The sequence below is a fragment of the Aptenodytes patagonicus genome, chromosome 6 (genome assembly GCF_965638725.1).
Source record: "Aptenodytes patagonicus chromosome 6, bAptPat1.pri.cur, whole genome shotgun sequence".
Lineage (NCBI taxonomy): Eukaryota > Metazoa > Chordata > Aves > Sphenisciformes > Spheniscidae > Aptenodytes > Aptenodytes patagonicus.
This window is the reverse complement of record NC_134954.1, coordinates 6,706,400-6,725,351: the sequence shown is the minus strand read 5'-3', so window position 1 is coordinate 6,725,351 and position 18,952 is coordinate 6,706,400. Positions and strand designations below refer to the sequence as shown.

Here is an 18,952-nt window from a genome sequence, read left to right as displayed (position 1 = left end):
GCGCCCGTCAGGAGCCGCGAGGAGGATTTTGCGGGCTTACTTCACGGGAGCGCGTCGTTTCACCGCAGCGTGAGGCATCGGGAACACACACATCTAACTACTGACTGTCCCCATTTTCCCTTAAATCTGTTTTTCTCCCAGCTGCTACAGTTAACTGCGGCCCTGCTCACCCCAGCATCAGGCTGTGCAGCCTCATGAACGCTGCGGGAGGGAGCTGCTTAGGGCACTAATTTCCAAATATTTGTTAAACCTGTCTGTCATTCACTCTCCTCTTCTGTAAGTACTTCTAAAAATCCTACCTATGTTTTCCCTTTTCATATTAAAATTATGCATCATTTTATCCTTAAACTTCAAAAATACATTTATACATTATATGAGCTACCAGACACAAACTAATTTTTTGTGCATTACTCTAGTACGAGATACAAACACTTCCTTAGTGTATGTTTGCAGCACGTAGAGACACAGAACCGGAGTTCATAGCTTTACTGACTTCAGCTAAGCTATAAGGATTAATGTAAACTAAAAGTCTGACACACAGTTTTCTGACCCTCCTTTAGAAAAACCCTGTTTGGTTAACACTTGCACTCTTTAAAACTAACATTATTCTGAGAAGACAATTCTTTCCAGATGGTGTTAGCTGTCATTTATCATTCAACATGTAGCTCTTAGCTTGTATGTCAAACATTTATGCTGAGAAGCATGAGATGGTTGCCCCCTTCAATTTAATCAAAGTTTAAAATAATTCTGGACATATAATAATGAGCCACATAAATAGCAGATTTTTTTCCTAAAGGGAACAAAACACTACAGCATTAGTCTACACAACAGTAAATACTGACCCTTACAGAGTAAGTTGCTGAGTGCCTGGGCAGGTAAATACTTTAGAACTGTGTATCTCAAGAGGAGATCATTTATCTTGCAGTATAGAGATTAAGTAAGCCTCAATTTAGCCTATCTTGAATGAGGACTAAGACTGATTTGTCTCCAGAATCAGGGCAAAGAACTCAAATTCTGTAAAATACTCGGCCATCGTTTGGAACTGGGAACAGAAACCAAGTAACTATCAAATGTTAATAACTAATTCTTGTCCAGACAATCCAAACCAGTGAACAGAGACAAATGGATCTAAATCCAAGCACTGACTTCTCTCAGCTCCCAGTATCCCCTTATATAATAGAAACCAAATGGATGCATCTTCTTTCTGTTAATATGTTGTGCAAGATACTAAGATGTAAGGCTTAGTCCAGCTGTTCACTCATCATGATTCTTGGGTTTTGCCACACTTCGGACTGTTTTCAGGAGCTGAGAGAGAAAGTAGCAGCTTCATACTTTAAAAAAAAAAAACACTTTCATTTTTATTTAGTTTTCTTTCTTTCTTACTGTTTGGCTTCTGGTAACAACTTTATTAAACGTCCAGCTCCAGAATGTTTGGTGAAAATTTATGGCTGCAGAGAAAGGAGTACAAATACTTACTTTAATAAGAAAATAATTATGGACTTCATATCATCCAGATAATGCACCAGTCTTTCTAGACAAAACCTCTGCACACATGATACACACTTTGGGAAAAATCAAAGGAGCAATCTATGAGGAAATGCAATACATTAATGTGAAACCCCAAACTGGACTAGCCAGCTCTTTATTGTTTTCTTATACAATATTTTATGAAAAATTAAAAAAAAAAAATCAGATGTTTAGTCCAACTGCAAAAGCTAATGCATATACAGACCTAATAATGACACGATTACATTTCTGCTTACTATTTGCTGTTCTTTCTTAAGACACAGACCATAAAAGCTCCTGCTAGATAACAGAACAAAACTACTACATATATTTAAAAATTATTCCCACAAAAAAGTTTCATCAGCTTTATCAATATTCATTAGTTTCCAGACATTATCACAGGCCTTCACTTGCTCTCATTGAAGTCAATAGCAAGACTCTCATTGGCTTCAACAGGAGTTAAGCTCTCAAAGAATAAGGCAAGGATGATACTTTTGTGCAGTTAGGAGTAATATAATAGGATTGGAATGCACCTTGAGACTTATGACTACATGTTAGTAACACCCACCAAAAAGAAAAAAAAAAATCAAACTGTTTCACAATAGGTCCTGAAATAACGTATGTAAAATGATGCAGATTCTTACAACGCTATGGAAACTAATACGAATGAAGCTTGATTGATACGGCGTGATTTTTTTTTTAAAGCAGTACAAATCTGTGATGTTAGTTTGGTAATGAGTATGTTCTGAAAACAGTATCGCCCATAAATAATCAATGTGTTACGAAATTGAATCAAATTTTAACTAATATAAACACATTATTAAAATGTAATTAATGAGTATATTTGTGCATACAAATTTTCTTGTTTTATACTAAGCTTCAGAACTCTGTAAACTGTGAGGCATTCATCGTGCTTAACATGGCAGAAAGTTATATTACATCTCTTCATTGTTTTACTTTGTTCAGTCCTCTTCCCATCAAACATGCAAACACTGTCATCACCATTTTTGGCTTCACTTCAACCAGATCATCTGGGAGAGCATATATACGAGCACCAATTTTTCGAGCAACTGAAATGGCATACCTTGGAAAACAAGAGAAAATAAATATTGTTATTTTCCTTACATCTACTAGTGTGCCAAGATTCACAAGAACAACAACAGATTTTAATAGCAGGATACTCCTGTTCAGTCAGTATTTACGCTCTACAAGAAAATGGACATTATCGTGAAGAAAGCATGTATTAGCAATTGTATTGGCAGATGTTTTGCTACTGGTTATCAAAGCATTTTTGTCAAAACCAATATGGATTATGGCAGGTTATTAACTAATTGCAGTGGAGTGGTGGTAGGTCATATCAGCCATGAATTTGAGTTAATATTTTAAATATGCTAGAAAAACAGCTCTAGAATATTAGAATTTATAATGTATTCTATTTGAAACAAATCAACTAACATTAGTGTAATCTCTCTCTGTTAACAAATCAGGAAATCATTCATTACACCATGAATTCATACATTTCCTGCACTTTAGGGAAAGACAAAGCATTCATTTAAAACTTACTTAGCATTATTCAATTTGTCTTCGTAAGAAAGATCTTCTCTCTTGACCATTTCTGGACGAACTGCTTTTGGTGCAATGGCATCTATTAAATCTAGGACAGGTAAACTAGTGCTAATTGATTTGTCCTAAAAGAAAAGACTCAAAAGATTAGTATAAGGAATTTGCTTTGATTATTCAGTCTTCACAATGAAAAAAACCCTACAGCACATCTTACATACCTATTGGAAGACAGCAGCATGTTTTGTTACTTTATCATGTGAAGATTTTCCCCCCTTTTATGAGGTCTAATGTTCTTTTCCACAATCAAAAAATGATAAGGTTCACACTCAATGTTGGTATTATTATTATACAAATGGTTTACATTTATTTAATGGAAGATCCTCTCTTCCTTCCCTAAAGGAAGGAAGGGAACTTTGAAAGAAGTCCAAGGACCAGACTTTCAAGACAACAAAAAGGTATTTACGTTCCCCAACTACTTTATTTTTTTCCTTTTCTTGTAATGGAACTATTTTCTGCAGTAGTTTATGGCTCGCTCTTTTTATAATTTTTCAACTTGGATGGTATTCTGAGGTAGTACGAGCAGTCTGTATTTTGTATTTAATATACAGACGTGTTTTCTATTCTTAAAACAGCAAGTGCTATTGCTGCAATTATTTCTTCCCAAGCGTTAAGGCAGATAAGCAGCTGATGATGTCAAACCAACAGTCAGCAGACAGCGCCAGTGAAGCCGGCTCTGTTCCTGCAGGGGCTCGGCACGTAAGCCACGTGACATGGCTGCCTTCGCCACCAGGACAGAGCTATGATTTCAAATTCAGTGAAGTCCCATAGAGCCACCACCCCATTAATGATAAATTTAAAAATAGTAATATAAATCTGCTTGAAGACACTGAATGCATGGGCTATCTCCCCAAGACTGTAAGCCAAAAATACACCCTTGTCATTTTTATTCTTTGAACTATGGCAATTCAATAGAACTTTGCTTTCATAGTCCACAATAAACATCAGGGACCTGTGCTTTCTCTGCTACACAATCTGCTTGCTGCAGTAACCCCAAAATACAGACAAAAATTCAAATTGTGAAAGACAATATAGATGTGAATGTTGTCAAAAATCAGTAGTAAAAGGTTACTAAATAATGTCACTTTACATCAGTAGCTCCTCATCTTTATTGGTCTACCATCAGTTGAATTACCTTAAAAACGCAACCAATGCCCCCCAAAAACCACAGGCATACCAAAAGCAAGATGTTGGGACAGATTCTCTTTGTACTTTCAACTTATTTATACCACCATTATTACAATTTATGTAGCAGCATAATATTCTTACAATAAGCAGCAGCAATCCCTTTTAAGAAGATGAAGACCTAAGTTACCTTCTAGAGTAAAAATTAAATATTTTTTCCTATAAAATTATTTATATATTAAAATTATTTATATATTAAAATTATTTATATATTAAAATTATTTATATATTAAAATTATTTATATATTAAAATTATTTATATATTAAAATTATTTATATATTAAAATTATTTATATATTAAAATTATTTATATATTAAAATTATTTATATATTAAAATTATTTATATATTAAAATTATTTATATATTAAAATTATTTATATATTAAAATTATTTATATATTAAAATTATTTATATATTAAAATTATTTGATATAACCTTTTGCCTAAGGCTTACCTAATTCAATTTCATAACACAGTGAGCCCTCAAATATTTAGCGTGCTAGGTTCTTATGTTCCTGTTGTGAACCACAGACATAACTGTTTCAGAGTATACAATGAACCTGTATAACAATGTTATATTTGCATGCAAGTGCAGTTATTAATCTACCATTTCTAAAGAATGAGATTCACACAGCATGACACACCTGACATACATATGACTTCTTTCGTGTTTAACTCTTTAAAAATGTGAAAGGAAAGCTTCCTTTATCAATTTGTTCCTATTTGCTGAATGGGAAAAGCTCCTGTTTTGTACAGGTCTGCTGCACATCAGCAGTGCCAATGAAAACAAAAGATGTCACTAGTGAACTTGGGCTCCCTCTCCTGGCTCTGTCATGCATGAGTACATCTTTTTGACCAGCTGTTGTTAAAAATGGTGATTCCTCCCCCCCCCAGTATTTCCAAAATTGTTCTTTCATGTTTGTACAAGCATGAGAGTGTCTATATCCAAAAATCTGGATGATACATGCCATGCCATGCCCAAACATTGATAACTTGAGACAGAAGCCCCTTTGAAAGTTTAGCCTTTTTTTTGTTGAGTTTGTTTGTTTTGAATCTTACAGCAGCAATTATAATTTCTTTTTTTTTCTTATTAATAGACTTGTAAAATACTTTGGAAGATTCACAAACTGTCAGAAGTATTTCCTTATATAATTATGCTAGCCAATGGGAGAGCCACTGTTAAAACCAAACTGTTAACAGATCAGGTTAAAAATCCCAGATCTGATTATATGTGGAAAGAAGAAAAGTAAATTAATTTGATTACCTTGAAACTTGTAATTGAAGTTTTCTTGTTTGCTTTTGCAAGTGTCTGATTCACCCACTTAATAATAATTTCATCATTTACTTTTTCTCCCTCTCCAAGGTCTGATAGTACGTTCAAAGTATACCTTCGATAAAGAAAATAAGAGTCTGAGTTAAAGTGAGTGGCAGAACTCGACTCTGCTAACAGTATCAAGCTACAAGCAAAACTAAAATATTACTTCAGCACAGTAGCAATGCCAAGCACTCATCTTCATAAGGTACCCTTACCTTATAAACTCTTTAGTACTTTAAATCACTTTTTCAGTTGTTGCAAGCATAAAATAACATCCCAAAACTCATAATATTCACTGTTACATCTTCTTTATATGTTTGTTTTACTCAGCACATAGTAACTAATCTTACTTTATAAGCTTAAATGGCTCCCTACCATCCAAGTCAGCTTGAAAACTGAATCACAACAGTCTGAGAAACAAAAAGCATTGAGTGTTTTGGGGTAGGTGTAAGAAAATTAACTTGTGGAAAATATTTGCAACAAAATACTCTTTATTGAAAATCAATTTATATTTTTTCCTGCTCAGTGCACTAGCAAGATTTTGATTTATGATAGTTACATTACCATAGCTGTGATGGCCTAAAAATTTCTTCCCATTTTAACTTCTATAGCATACATCACCTCTTCCTATTTATCTTTCTTTTTTGATTTTACAAATATTTAAATTACTCTCTACTTACGGAAAGAGACATGGAATCAACATGAAATAAGTTGTGCTCTTTTTCCTTGCTGCAGGATTTATGATTTTAATCACAGTTTTTAGTATGTAAGGTTTTAATTGTCTCTATAAATGAATGTGTACACATACACACTATTGTGGTTTCAATCACTACACAGTATGTAAAAATACAAAAAATGTATAAGAGTTTATCTCAGAGAAGAGGGATATTTACAGACGGCTCTCTAAAATACCTGTTGGGTGAACTGAACACTAGCTTTAATTTGCTTTGATATACAGAGACACATATACACACGTGCACAGATACATACATACACACACATCTATCATATACTGTGCCTAGCTTACCTTCTCATCAGCTGCCATACCAAAGCCAAAGTCAGAGTTGGATTACCCTCATTTAGATCGTGTCCAGCAATACCAACCAGTGAGAATTTGGCTTTTGTCTTCCCGAGTTCTACTGCATAATTGCAATTCTCAATCTAAAAATAAATGTTATGTGCAAATAATGAAAACACCTTAGTATTTCTATAATACAGACCTATAATCTATGTGTATTTTGAATTACTTTGGCTTACTGTTACCTATGGTGAGATATGGAGCCAGAGAAAGATTTCTAGCCTTTCTACACTGTGATTAAAATAGCACATTTTTTACTATAAATGCACGTATACAAGACTCCAATGATAATCTTTTTTCACACTTGAGAAAACCAAGTTCACTTCCACTAAAGTCAATTAATTAAAATATACTTACATCAAAACTGAATTTGGAAAAATATTGAAATGTGTAATTTTTTTCCCCTCCACATTTCTGGCTTCATAACGATCACAAAACTAACTGAAAGCTTGGATTCTGCAAGTCTTACAAATTCCCCTGGCAGCATATAAAACTGCTCTGTGAGGAAACACCTCACAATATAAGAGCATCAGGCAACGATAGCTGAGTCAGACCAGAAACTTTTACTTATATACCCTAATCAGACACTAAATTAAATATTGCCAAAAGGTGTCCACATTTAGAAACTGAAGTGATACATGCTATAACTGCTATTTATTCCTTGGGATAATACCTGGAAGATATTTTTTTCCCCTTGTTTTTTGTTTTTGCCAGGACCGTATCAGTAGCACGCAAATCTAGACAACCCAGATTACTACAGACAGCACAGTGGGAGACAGTGAAACCGGACTGCATTAGAGTATCTACCCACCTTTCTCATATTACCACCGAGTAATGGATAAGGAGGTTTGTTGACATGGTTCCAGTTAACCGGCACACGAGTCATATCATACAATTGGAAGATTATTAAAGCATCAGAGAGGTCACTAAACCAGAGTAAAACAATGTCTTTAAGTACAAAAGCTCATATTCACAATGAAAACATTAAGTACTTGAGACTTCTCGAAGTGTAATTAAGTTGCTGAAAAATTTCAGTCACATAAATAAAAAATTGTGTTGTTCTGTGGAGAAACTGGCCTACATCCTATTGCTTGATTTCTATGACTATTTACATTAAATTGTATATTTCATTTCATTATTTTCACAAATCTCAGTGAAGTAAGCACAGCCACTGGTTTTACCAACTTTAATTAAATAATTGCTTTCATAGGGTAGGCATAGATAAAACATCTAGCTGAAGAGTTTTCATTTATTCATCCAATTTTAGTTTCCTCAGAACTTTCCAAAATGTTACATACTCATGCTTCATCTGTACCTACAGATGTATTTTGCTAAAGAATAAATCAAAACCAATATACTTGTCTTGTGAAAAAAGAATATTAGGAAAAGTATTATTTTCCCATTATAAATTGCATTCCTGATAATCTCCTTCAGCTACTTGCTAAATGAAATTCTCCACATTAAGCTATCTGCATCACTTCATATCAGGTATCACTTTACAGAGGTCAGAAAACAGAAACAATGAAACCTAACAGCAAGTATACATGTAAGCAGATGTTCCCAGTTGCTCCCTATATCCCATCTTTTATTGATAGGATTTGAATCAACTGGTACAATTTGAAAGTGATCAGAAGCATCTAAAAAGCATGCTAAAAAGCCCTTTGTTTTGAGGGAATACCACACTGCATAGATTCTTACAGTTTACTCAGCAGACACCTATCCTCTCATAGTTTAGAATTACATTACTGTTTTAATATGTTTGCAGTCATTTCATCTGTCATGAGAGAAAATAAAAATCATGCATTATAAAACACAATTACCTCAACTTTTTTAAAAACATACTTCAAAGTACAAATGAGTGAGGGGAGCACATCAAAACTTTTCAGGTTTTCCAGTATTTCTAGGTCATGAGTGGAATATCCGAGTCAGATACTGCTTAAAGCAGTTCTACAGACCAGTTTTGAAAGTTCCTATCACACTGTGTGGAAACCTGGAAATCACCGTTCTAGTAGAGAAACAACTTCCCTTTCTTCTTCCCCTGTCATTCAAGGGAAATCAAATTATTGTTTTAAAAAAAGCCTTACCTGTATAAATGATTAACATATGGGCTTACACCCAGTGAATTCATCCAGTTTCTGAAAGTCCTTTCTTCCTTACTTTCTCCTATGGTGACAAATACAATTCTATATAAATTATTGGAGAAGACACTTTAAGCAATGTTTAAATGACTCTCCCCCCCCCAAAAAAAAAAAAAGTTCATCCTTTCCCTAACAGTACTCTCTACTGGCCAATAAGTCGAGGCAATCCTACCAAATTCAGAGTCCCTCAGTTCTGGACACATGGCCAGAGGCACTACAGGGAGTACTATTAGACTACATTTTTCTGTGTAAATACAATGTGATAAAAATACAGAAATAGACAGTTTGTTGGTTATATTTTAGATAATTAATATATCATGGAGAAAATAGTGATGATCAATAATAATTTCCTAAAACCAAAATTGGTGGAAATTGCATTCAGCAGTATCTTTAAATCTGTTTGAAATGGCGTATTTTTATCAATAGTACTAACACGCTTATTGCAATTGCATCAAACTCCAGAAACTACAGCTACACTTCTCTCCACACAGAAGTTCCTAGTATTAATTTGTGAAGGTCCTCCCCAAAGCGATAGACCTCACCTTTTTTGTTTTTAACACTGGAGACTCAGCAAGACAGTATTGCATTGGTTAAATTTGTGAAACTATTTATACTGCCAAGGGGGCTAGTTATTCTTGCAGTCTTAACTGGCAACTCTGCTTATGAGAAATGCAGAAAATTCAGTAGGGAAAAAAAAAAACAACAAACCCTTCACTTTCCTGACTTAGACTGTTTTTATCTATTGTAATCATGAGTTCCTAAACTAATGCTCTTTCTCTATAGAGTTACAGTTTGCAGTAATACATTAATTTTCTACATACAACATTACCTAAATTTTAACAATGTATCTGTGGCCAACTGCACGTGAATCAGTGCTGCATAAGCTCTTTTCTCTTACATCATAGAAGAGCATTTAAGAAAATATTTAGCCTGAATATGTGAGCTTGGAATAACCTCATCGCTTTGTTCCCCTGGGCTGATAATCCACAGTTAAGAAAACAGAAAGGACATTGAGGAGGGAGAAAACCTCCCTAAACAATGAAAGAACATATTTCTCAGGACTGAAACACGTAAAAATCTGAGTAAGACTTGACTTTGCTTTTTTCGTTTGTTCCTTAGAGGATAATGGTACCGAGTTTGTCTAATGAGGTTTACGTAGCATGAAAACTATCTTGTTTAGTACTGCAGTTCTATGTTGACTACAGAACAATGAATGTTTTTGCAAAATGAAGCTACTGTATAAACATGTATTTATCATTAGAATAGAAATGAAACCTGTTTAATATTACTTTTCCATGAAACAGACCTATGCCATAACACAGATTTTTAGATCGAGGTTACAACTTTAATCTAGGTCTCTTCCCCTTTTATACAAAAAGCTCTGAAATTCAAAATATATTTATAAAAAATTTAAATTCAGAAATTTCAGCTGTAATTGACATTTTCCAACAGAATAAATTTTTATTTAAAAAGTTTCAGCCAGCTTACCAGTTACTTTCCAATTATTATGAAATAGATTATAATATTCACCCTACTGCTATATTTTCTTTCTAAATTGAGGTCTTGCATATGCAATTCAAACTAGTATTTGTTTCAAGGATTTACTTGTAAAAATTACCAGAGTCACTGATGAACACATGCTGAAACAAAGAAAAATACTATTCTGCAAGGTCTTCAGGCAGTCAGCTTTGTTTCACATATTTCTTCCCACAACAAAATTTAAAAGACAACAAAGAATCATATTTTATGACAGTTATTAAAAATATCAGCATTTTTCCATAAAAAAAGATACAACCAAAATACAAGCATAATATATAATTTAAGTTTATAAAGAGTAACTTAAGAAGTTATAGTATTCTGAAGCAAGTCCCTTTTGCTTTTTTTCTTTTTTGAAGTTTTTGGGCTTACTGAGCTTTGAGTTGGTTTGCAATACCTAAAATACTGACTGCTCGTCCATTGCAAAGACAGTAACAAGATTATTTAATGAACTCTTACTAAACAAAGCGTAGCTACAAAAACAGATACTCGGCAACTGCACTCGGACTGAGAATTTTAAAATGCATGCTTAACTCTGTCGAAAGAATCCAAAATAGCCAAGCAGGAGCAAGAGCATGCAAGTTGGGCAGCACCCTTTTGGATAGCAGGAATCCAGGAATTAAACCCAGCATACTATATTTAATATGCCACTCTAAACAAATCCCTTTATCATGCAACACATAAGCGTTTATAAGTTTTCCAGATGGCTGAGAACTGACCAATTTTTTTCTCTCTATTCTTTTATTCAAAATATACCTTGTGAGTCCTATCAGGAGCATATCTTCTGCTGAGTGGTGCAGCAGATAGCCAAAATCATTGGAAAACTGCAGAAAGGGGGTAGAGCTACACAAAAGAGAGAGGAGCAAATTTGGTAGTATCCTTTATATTTATTGCCATCTCTTTCTTTGAGATCATTATACTATGGAACTGAGCAGGGACTAGCCATAGGGATGTGGTCAAGAATCCAAAGGGCTCCAAATACCTATGATTCTCTCTGAAAGACAGAGCTCAAGATGCAATTTGGACCCTAAGTTCAGCTGGCCTGAGTGGGAGTAGTTAACCCTCTCGTGGTAACAGCCTTGAAGGCTGCCAGTGGACTAAGCAACAGCAGCAGAGGACATCTACACTGGAGGAAACGCGGGTGGACAGAAACCCCTCCTCTTCCTCCCCCCAAGAACTCAGCTTTCTGTGTGACTTCGACTCCAAACTCTGCTGCCTTCCCCACAAGTGTGAGATTCCTCAGAGCAACAGCAACACCTAGTTAAAGGTCGTGCATTGACTGAGGTCAGGACTCCCCCCTCCATCCCCACATAATAACAAACGTTCATTTTGCTATGTCAGTATACCTGAAGGATATTCTCTCTGTATACAAGTGCACATCACCAGACTCATTAAGCATTATCAGAGCAGATGTCAATTTATGCACAGTGCTCGTTGTCTTAAACCAAAGAGAACAGCCACATCGTACTCTTTGGGTGGAACAGTCACTGAAAAGATGGAATTTAATGCAGGAAAATGAAGACTTTCAGAAAGCTCTACTCACCCACACATGCCTAGAGCTTTACATCTTGGTTCATGGAAGGCCCCTACTGGTTAAACCCACAGAAAGAACTATATGGCATTTGACTTACAAGCAGTCCTGCCCCCAGTTTCTATGCATCATGTTAGACCTGTGGGGTTTTTTTCTTCTCTTTTACTTATGACAGCATATTAAAGCAATAGAAAAATACGAGAACAATGCAAAAATCAACCAGAAAAGGACAGAGATGATTAAAGCACTAGGGGGGGGAAAAAAAAAAAATAAATTGCAGAATAAACACTTTCATGGAGTACAGAAAAGTACTAAATACAGTACCTACATTAGGAGGTGTCAAATCTGCATTTCATGAAGCAAAATAGGAAAGCATCATAAATTATGAGTCAGATTTCAACAATCTATGATGAAACTATAAAGAAATGAATGTCTTATATTTTATATAACACTACCTTGAGAAAACATCAGTAAAAACACAGGATTTTATAGAAAAAGTAAACCAAAATAACAGAAAAAACACATTAACAACATTGTCTTTTGGCTGAAATAACTATTTTGATGAACTATATCTACATGACACGACAGGAGTTACTTGGAGGCAAAGGAGAGTTGTCTACTTGCCTTTGAACAGATAACATTGGCATGATTATCCACCTCTAAAATATATACTATAAACAGTAAGTTAAATTTGGCCAGTATTTATCATTACAAAATCATAATCTAGCATTCAGGTGTTTGTAACTTTTTACAAACTGTTTTAGCTGAGACTTTGATCTCATCTAAATATTTTAGGAAAGTTCAGAAAGTAGTTCAGCTGGTTTTTGCCGTACCAATGAAAACTCTTCCAAATTTGACCAAGTTTTCAGTGTTTCCAGTCACACCTCCAACTTCATGTTCAGAACAGAGAAGCTGAACTGAACATATTCCCCTTCCACACAGCTCCTATATACATTTCCAAGAGCATACATTTCTAACAAAATTGCAGCAGAGGAAGAGCAGGCCTTTCCTTCAATAATTTGTCCTGGATTGCAGGGACTGCAGTTACTAGGGATATCACAGCTGAAAAGGGAATACTACCTCTTGTGCTCCGATACCTCTACCACAGCTGGCACCCAGCTGAAACTAGAAGAGCAGGAAGCCTGAAACAGGAGTGGTCTAAGGGATACAAGATTTGTGACATAGGGATGCGGCAGGGCAGACAAATTATGAAAAAAAGAGGAGCAAAGGAAGATGGACTCACCTAGATGGAAAGGAAACCTGATAGGAACAGTAAGAGGAAGGCAGGACTAGGCAGTGCAGAGGAATGTGTGAACATTGCTGATGATTCTCCCGAGTGCGGCACCCCTGATTCTCACCATTCCTTTGAGATCAGTGAACAATTGTGAAATACACTGGCAGGAGCCATTTAATTATCCTAGATTAGCTGGTCCACAGAAAGCGTAACAGCCAAAGATTGCTACCAATTATCCCTTTATCTCTAGCATTAGGGATCTGAACTGTACAGTTAAAGTCCAAACTTGCTGATATGCTAGGATCTATATAGGTTGCTGATGCAATAGATTAATATAGGTTGCTGGTACAGAAGCCTTTTTTTAATGTTTCCTGTTTTAAAAGGCAAACTAATACACATACATACACATATGTAGAAACACAGTATGTGAAACATACTGTAAAAGACTACTACAGTTGCATAGTACAGCACTGCAAATTAGGGAAAGCTAAAATTTGTGCATCAGCTAAAATATGAACAGTATGGAAAGAAGCACAGGAAACTAGAAAGGGAGTAAGAGGACAGTTTTTGCTCCTGCACATGAGCTATAGAAGGTTATTCAGGTTGGTCAGGCTAACACAAGTGAACAATATTCACAGTAACGGGGACTTCTACTAAGGCTTATATAGTAAGCTAGTGAGAAAGCTCTATATGCTGGTGTTAACACAGGCACCACCACACAGGGATCCTATATCACAACCTAGAAGGAATACTTAAATAGAAATCACTAATATTCTTATCTCCTGTATGCTTAGTAAGTTGAGTACCTTCTAATAAATTGAGATCGTAAGATGAATTGTCAGGCTTGTGCAGGGCTGGATATGTGTTAAAGAGATTTGCAACAAAAGCCAAATTGAGTTTAGGGTTGCCTGCAACCACGTCAGCTGGAGTTACAAACTGCCTGCAGCCCAATTTATCTGCCTGTTGGAGCATGTATTCAGCCCTCCTCAAGTCATTTTTATCCTAAAAGAAAAAAGAAAAAAAAATTAAATTTGTAATGAATAGTAGCGTGTTTCCATTCTTTACTGAATCTTCAGTTTGCCAAATCTTTAAATGACCCATGTCAGTTCCTCCCTCATTCCCCCAATGCCTGAGCTAGCTCTTACAGCCCATAACAACTCCCCTCTTCCCATCTTCCTTCCGCTTTCTTTCTGCCCTTTGCTTCTGTGGCTGCCTGCGCAGCATTCCTCATGAATTACAACAACAGTAGTAGCAGCTAGAGGTGTACTGGTTATATTTCTGTTTCCAGGCTGTTGATTCCCGCACTGCATATGCCGCTACATTTGCCATAGGTTCACCATCACTGCTTTAAACTGATATTCTCAAGCATAGTAATTGCAGATGACACCCAAAACGCTCAGTAAGAGTTTGAATGCTTCGGAATATGATAATCCACTACCTTGCTTTTCTTTTAATATTTTTGCCTCTGAATTGTCTTAAGTTGGTAACCTATGTGTTATTTTGTTTATTTGTCCTTATTATTAATCTGCATAGAATAAATCAGTCTTCAAAACCGTGTAGCGTATACTTTTTGCCTCTACTCTTCACAACACTAAGTTACTATTTATAGGGAAATGAGTTAGTAATTGAATTACTGTTAGAATTGAACAACAGTCAGTAATTCAGCGTTGGTACACTCACACTCAACCACAAACTTGCTCTAGAACAAGTTGTTACATGTTATTGATACTAGTTTATAACACATTACAGAACACGATCATATGAACTGTAGGAAATTACAGGGAAAAAATTAACTACTATCCTTTCTCACTCCCAAAAAAACCCCAAAACAAAAGCAAACAAGTAAGACAGAGCTCTCCTCATGAAGGAGTTTGAGAGGACTAAAGCTTGTATGCAAACATAATTTTGCATGTGGGTTTTCATTATAATGAATAACAAGATTCTACTTAAGATTCTGATTGATATATAGGTACCTATATCTTAGGCAGGCAGTTCAATTTTGTATCAAATGCATTCTCAGAATAATCCTTCCAACGAGCATTATATAGCAGCTTAAAGAGAAGTGTTTTCACATCTGCCTGGGCTGGTTTTAGACCCCCTATCCCTTTACAACTTAAAGCTTGGTGGTTGCCACGTTTTCCTTCCCTGCTGGTTATTGGAACGGCTCACATGTTATTTCTGAATGCTATTTGGTTTGAGGAAGGATCACAAGGTTCGTGAAGTCTACTCTTTCTCCTTGTCTGAATTCCAGAAGAGCAGAACTGAAGCAGGATGTTGTCATACTCATGTTGGAGGACCCAAATGAAAATAAAAACCAGACACTACTCCAAGTAAAACATAACTCCAGATTTTAGACTGCAGGATGCATTATCCTGTTTCAGCAGTGCCCTGGAACTGTACTCAAGTTTTTACCCATTTAAGCTTTTGTGACATTGAGGAATCTGAGTGAGCTTTTGTATGTGTAACAAAACAAAAGGAGATTCTGGGAGAGACTTGTAACCAGAATGCTGGATACACACAGAGGTCTCCGATAATTCCAGCCTATTTTTATGTTTCTGGATACTTACATGAAATCCTGAAAAGTCGATTTTAATGGGCAATTCATCAAGGCCATCTCCTTTGGGTGCAATCTGATCTAACAGATGGTAGTATGCTCTCGAATCCTAAAACAAGCAGTGTAATATTTAAAAAAAGTATAAGCAAGTATGTAGCCTTTCATAGCCGTTTACTGCTCTTACAGTTCAATTCAAAAGCCACAGAAGTAAAAAATATGGCACCCTAATTTCAGTGAATATGGATGAGGTCATACAGCCATTTTACTATGGTTTTTCTCATAGAACTTATTTAGCCAGATGACAGAAAAGGAATGTCTGCTTATTATTCTGGGCAATGTTAGTTAATTTTTCTCTGCTGGATATGAACTAGACAGCTATATTTCAGATATTTAAGGCAAATTTATATAGGTTACCCAAAAAAAAAATCCCAATATGGATCCCATTTTCAGTGTTGGCATTTTATTCCTTCACTATCCTTTTCAAATAGACTGTTTTATAAAAATTTCCCTTTCTTAATCGACGAGGTAATTGGAATTAAAAACGGAGAGCAAAGTGTCTCTTTTAGGATGAATCTATAGTGACAAAAGAATTTATTTGATGCAGTTTTCAGTATGCTTCTGTTTTTCTCCCCCACTAAGGAACTAGGAAAATAAAACAAAAACCTGCTAGTTTTAGAAGTATTTAATACTTCTCTTCAATAGCACGTAATATTTTTACCATAGTAGCAGTTTTCATATAAAACCCTAGCTAAAGGTTTGCTTTAATAATAGTCTTCTTGGTGGTATTTGAAAAGATGTAACTAGCAATTAACAACATAGTTTTCTTCAAGGAAAGGAGGTCTTATCACCTGAGGGAATCTTCATCCTTTGCTTTTAAAAAGTTGGGTTTCTCTCTTCAACTGGACTTACTACAGTACTCTGCAGAAAAGAATTATGCAGATCTGCCATCCGCCCCAAGGAACCAACATGCCTTTCAGTCCCTGTGTGTCAGTAAATTGTCACACCAGCAAAGCACAGCGATTGAGGGGGGCTGCTCTCTCCTTGGATCAAGGATCAGCAGCTACTCCAGACAGCCCTCTGAATAACTGTTCTTTCCTTAAGAGGTTTCCTACTCTTCCGTAGAATGCTAGGTATGAAGGGCAATCGCCATTAGCAAATATGCACCAGGAGAAGATTTAAAGTCATACGCTTCTTCCTTAAAATAACAAAAGAAAGAAAAGATGGGTTTCTGCAGACCCTTCCCTGCAGGAGCAGGGAAGGATAGACAGGAAAAATATAACTAATAAGGTAGCGCAAATTGTCCTAAGTAATGCTAATAACAACTGTAGAACATTAGAACTTCCCTGAATATGGGCTTGTCCGAAATGTTCGCTTTACACTGTGATGTGATAATACATGGTATGAGCAACTGAATAGGATATGAGAGATCAAAATAATGTTCTTTCAGTGCTGAAAAATGCAGGATGAACCTATAGCTAGAAAAAGCAGATGACTATGATTTTTCTAAATACTTCTGATCTGGCTCATTTATTTCTATGCATAGTGTGTTTAAATACCATTATGTTCAATTATCAGAGCGGTAACTACATACCTTAATGTCTTGGCTGAAGTTACTGATTTTCTGCCACCCTGCATTGGCCAGATGGTAGTTCACCCACCGTAGCAAGAGCTCTTCTGGGGAAAGCTTCATTAACTGATCTAGTTCTTCCCCTTCATTTAGCAATGCGATAAGAGCTAAAAGCAAGTTTGAAAGAAAGCTGAAATCATTGCTATTGTGATCTCAGTTAATTCCAAACTGCGGACATTGCTATACCTGGCATTATTCTTACCTTCGTTTCTGGAGATCTCAATATCAGCAAAAAGACCAACTTTAATGATCTGCCACAAGAGTCCCAATACCAGGTGTGGTTTTCCTTCTTGCAAATCTTGTGATCCGATATTGACAACCGTACAGCCAATAGCAGATGCTGAGTTCAGAGCCAGGTTTAGGTTTTCCTATTTGGAATATCATTGTTTAACAGATTTATGAGGTTGTAATTCTTAGTAAATTTGTTCATATTAAATTTTGTAAGTTTCAGAAGTTATAAGAAATAATGCATTAGTACAGTGGTTCCCAGTGGAAAATGGCACTCTGGAGATTTTTTTGTGAACCACCATATATGTTATCAAAATTTAATGGAAAACATTATTAACAGTGTTTAATATGGACCCACAAAAAATCATGGACCGCCTTCTGCAGCTTGGATTGCTGAGGAATACTCTATTCAAAATATTTTTTGTATTTCGTAAGTATCACATGCACAAATTAAACAATATCGCTCAAAATATCAGGGGCTTGATCCTGTGGAAAAACATGCTCACATGGAATTCTGCCCTGTGCAGGAGGCTACTGACATCACTGTCATCCCATCTTGGATCTTATACAGGCTGACACATTTATTCAAGCAACTGTTAAAATGTAATTGAGCAGACAACATAAGAAAATCATGGCAATTCAACATCCTGACACTGAAAGTAAAGCTAATGTTTGTCACAGATGAAAGATCCCAAGGAAAAAAAAAAAAACAACAAAACACCAAAAAACTGGCAGCTCTTGTAAATATTACTCTCCATTTTCTTGTGTCATATTTTAACTATTTACGGAGACAACAAACACATGTAGTATCATCATTTAGGGAAGTGATCGTGCCCCTGTACTCGGCCCTGGTGAGGCTGCACCTCGAATACTGTGTTCAGTTTTGGGCCACTCACTACAAGAAGGACGTCGAGGTGCTGGAGCGTGTCCAGAGAAGGGCAATGAGGCTGGTGAGGGGTCTGGAGAACAAGTCTTATGAGGAGCGGCTGAGGGAGCTGGGACTGTTTAGCCTGGAGAAGAGGAGGCTGAGGGGAGACCTCATCGCTCTCTACAACTACCTGAAAGGAGGTTGTAGCGAGGTGGGGGTGGGTCTCTTCTCCCAAGTAAGAAGCGATAGGACGAGAGGAAATGGCCTCAAGTTGTGCCAGGGGAGGTTTAGATTGGACATGAGGAAAAATTTCTTTACTGAAAGAGTGGTGAAACATTGGAACAGGCTGCCCAGGGAAGTGGTGGAGTCCCCATCCCTGGAGGTATTTAAAAGACGTGTAGATGAGGCACTTAGGGACATGGTTTAGTGGACATGGTGGTGTTGGGTTGACGGTTGGACTCGATGATCTTAGAGGTCTTTTCCAACCTCAATGATTCTATGATTCTATGATCTTTGCTGACACATCTTCTTT

The 18,952-nt window shown here is 36.1% G+C and overlaps 1 protein-coding gene across 5 annotated transcripts in view; it reads right to left on the bottom strand.

The window, feature by feature from the left end:
• Positions 1-1,344: 1,344 nt before the first annotated feature.
• Positions 1,345-18,952, bottom strand: part of PLS1 (plastin 1) — a 47,654-nt gene continuing 30,046 nt past the window's right edge. For 4 of the 5 annotated variants that reach the window (XM_076340997.1, XM_076340996.1, XM_076340998.1 and 1 more), the window contains exons 7-16: positions 17,527-17,692; positions 17,289-17,431; positions 15,711-15,806; positions 13,950-14,145; positions 8,789-8,867; positions 7,516-7,630; positions 6,654-6,787; positions 5,576-5,699; positions 3,070-3,194; positions 1,345-2,590 (exon numbers count right to left, since the gene is read on the bottom strand). In XM_076340997.1, the coding sequence (XP_076197112.1) occupies positions 2,452-2,590; positions 3,070-3,194; positions 5,576-5,699; positions 6,654-6,787; positions 7,516-7,630; positions 8,789-8,867; positions 13,950-14,145; positions 15,711-15,806; positions 17,289-17,431; positions 17,527-17,692 (1,317 nt within the window). In that variant the 3' untranslated portion in view covers positions 1,345-2,451. The remainder of the gene's footprint in view (positions 2,591-3,069; positions 3,195-5,575; positions 5,700-6,653; positions 6,788-7,515; positions 7,631-8,788; positions 8,868-13,949; positions 14,146-15,710; positions 15,807-17,288; positions 17,432-17,526; positions 17,693-18,952) is intronic. The other variant, XM_076341000.1, reaches the window with a different exon arrangement.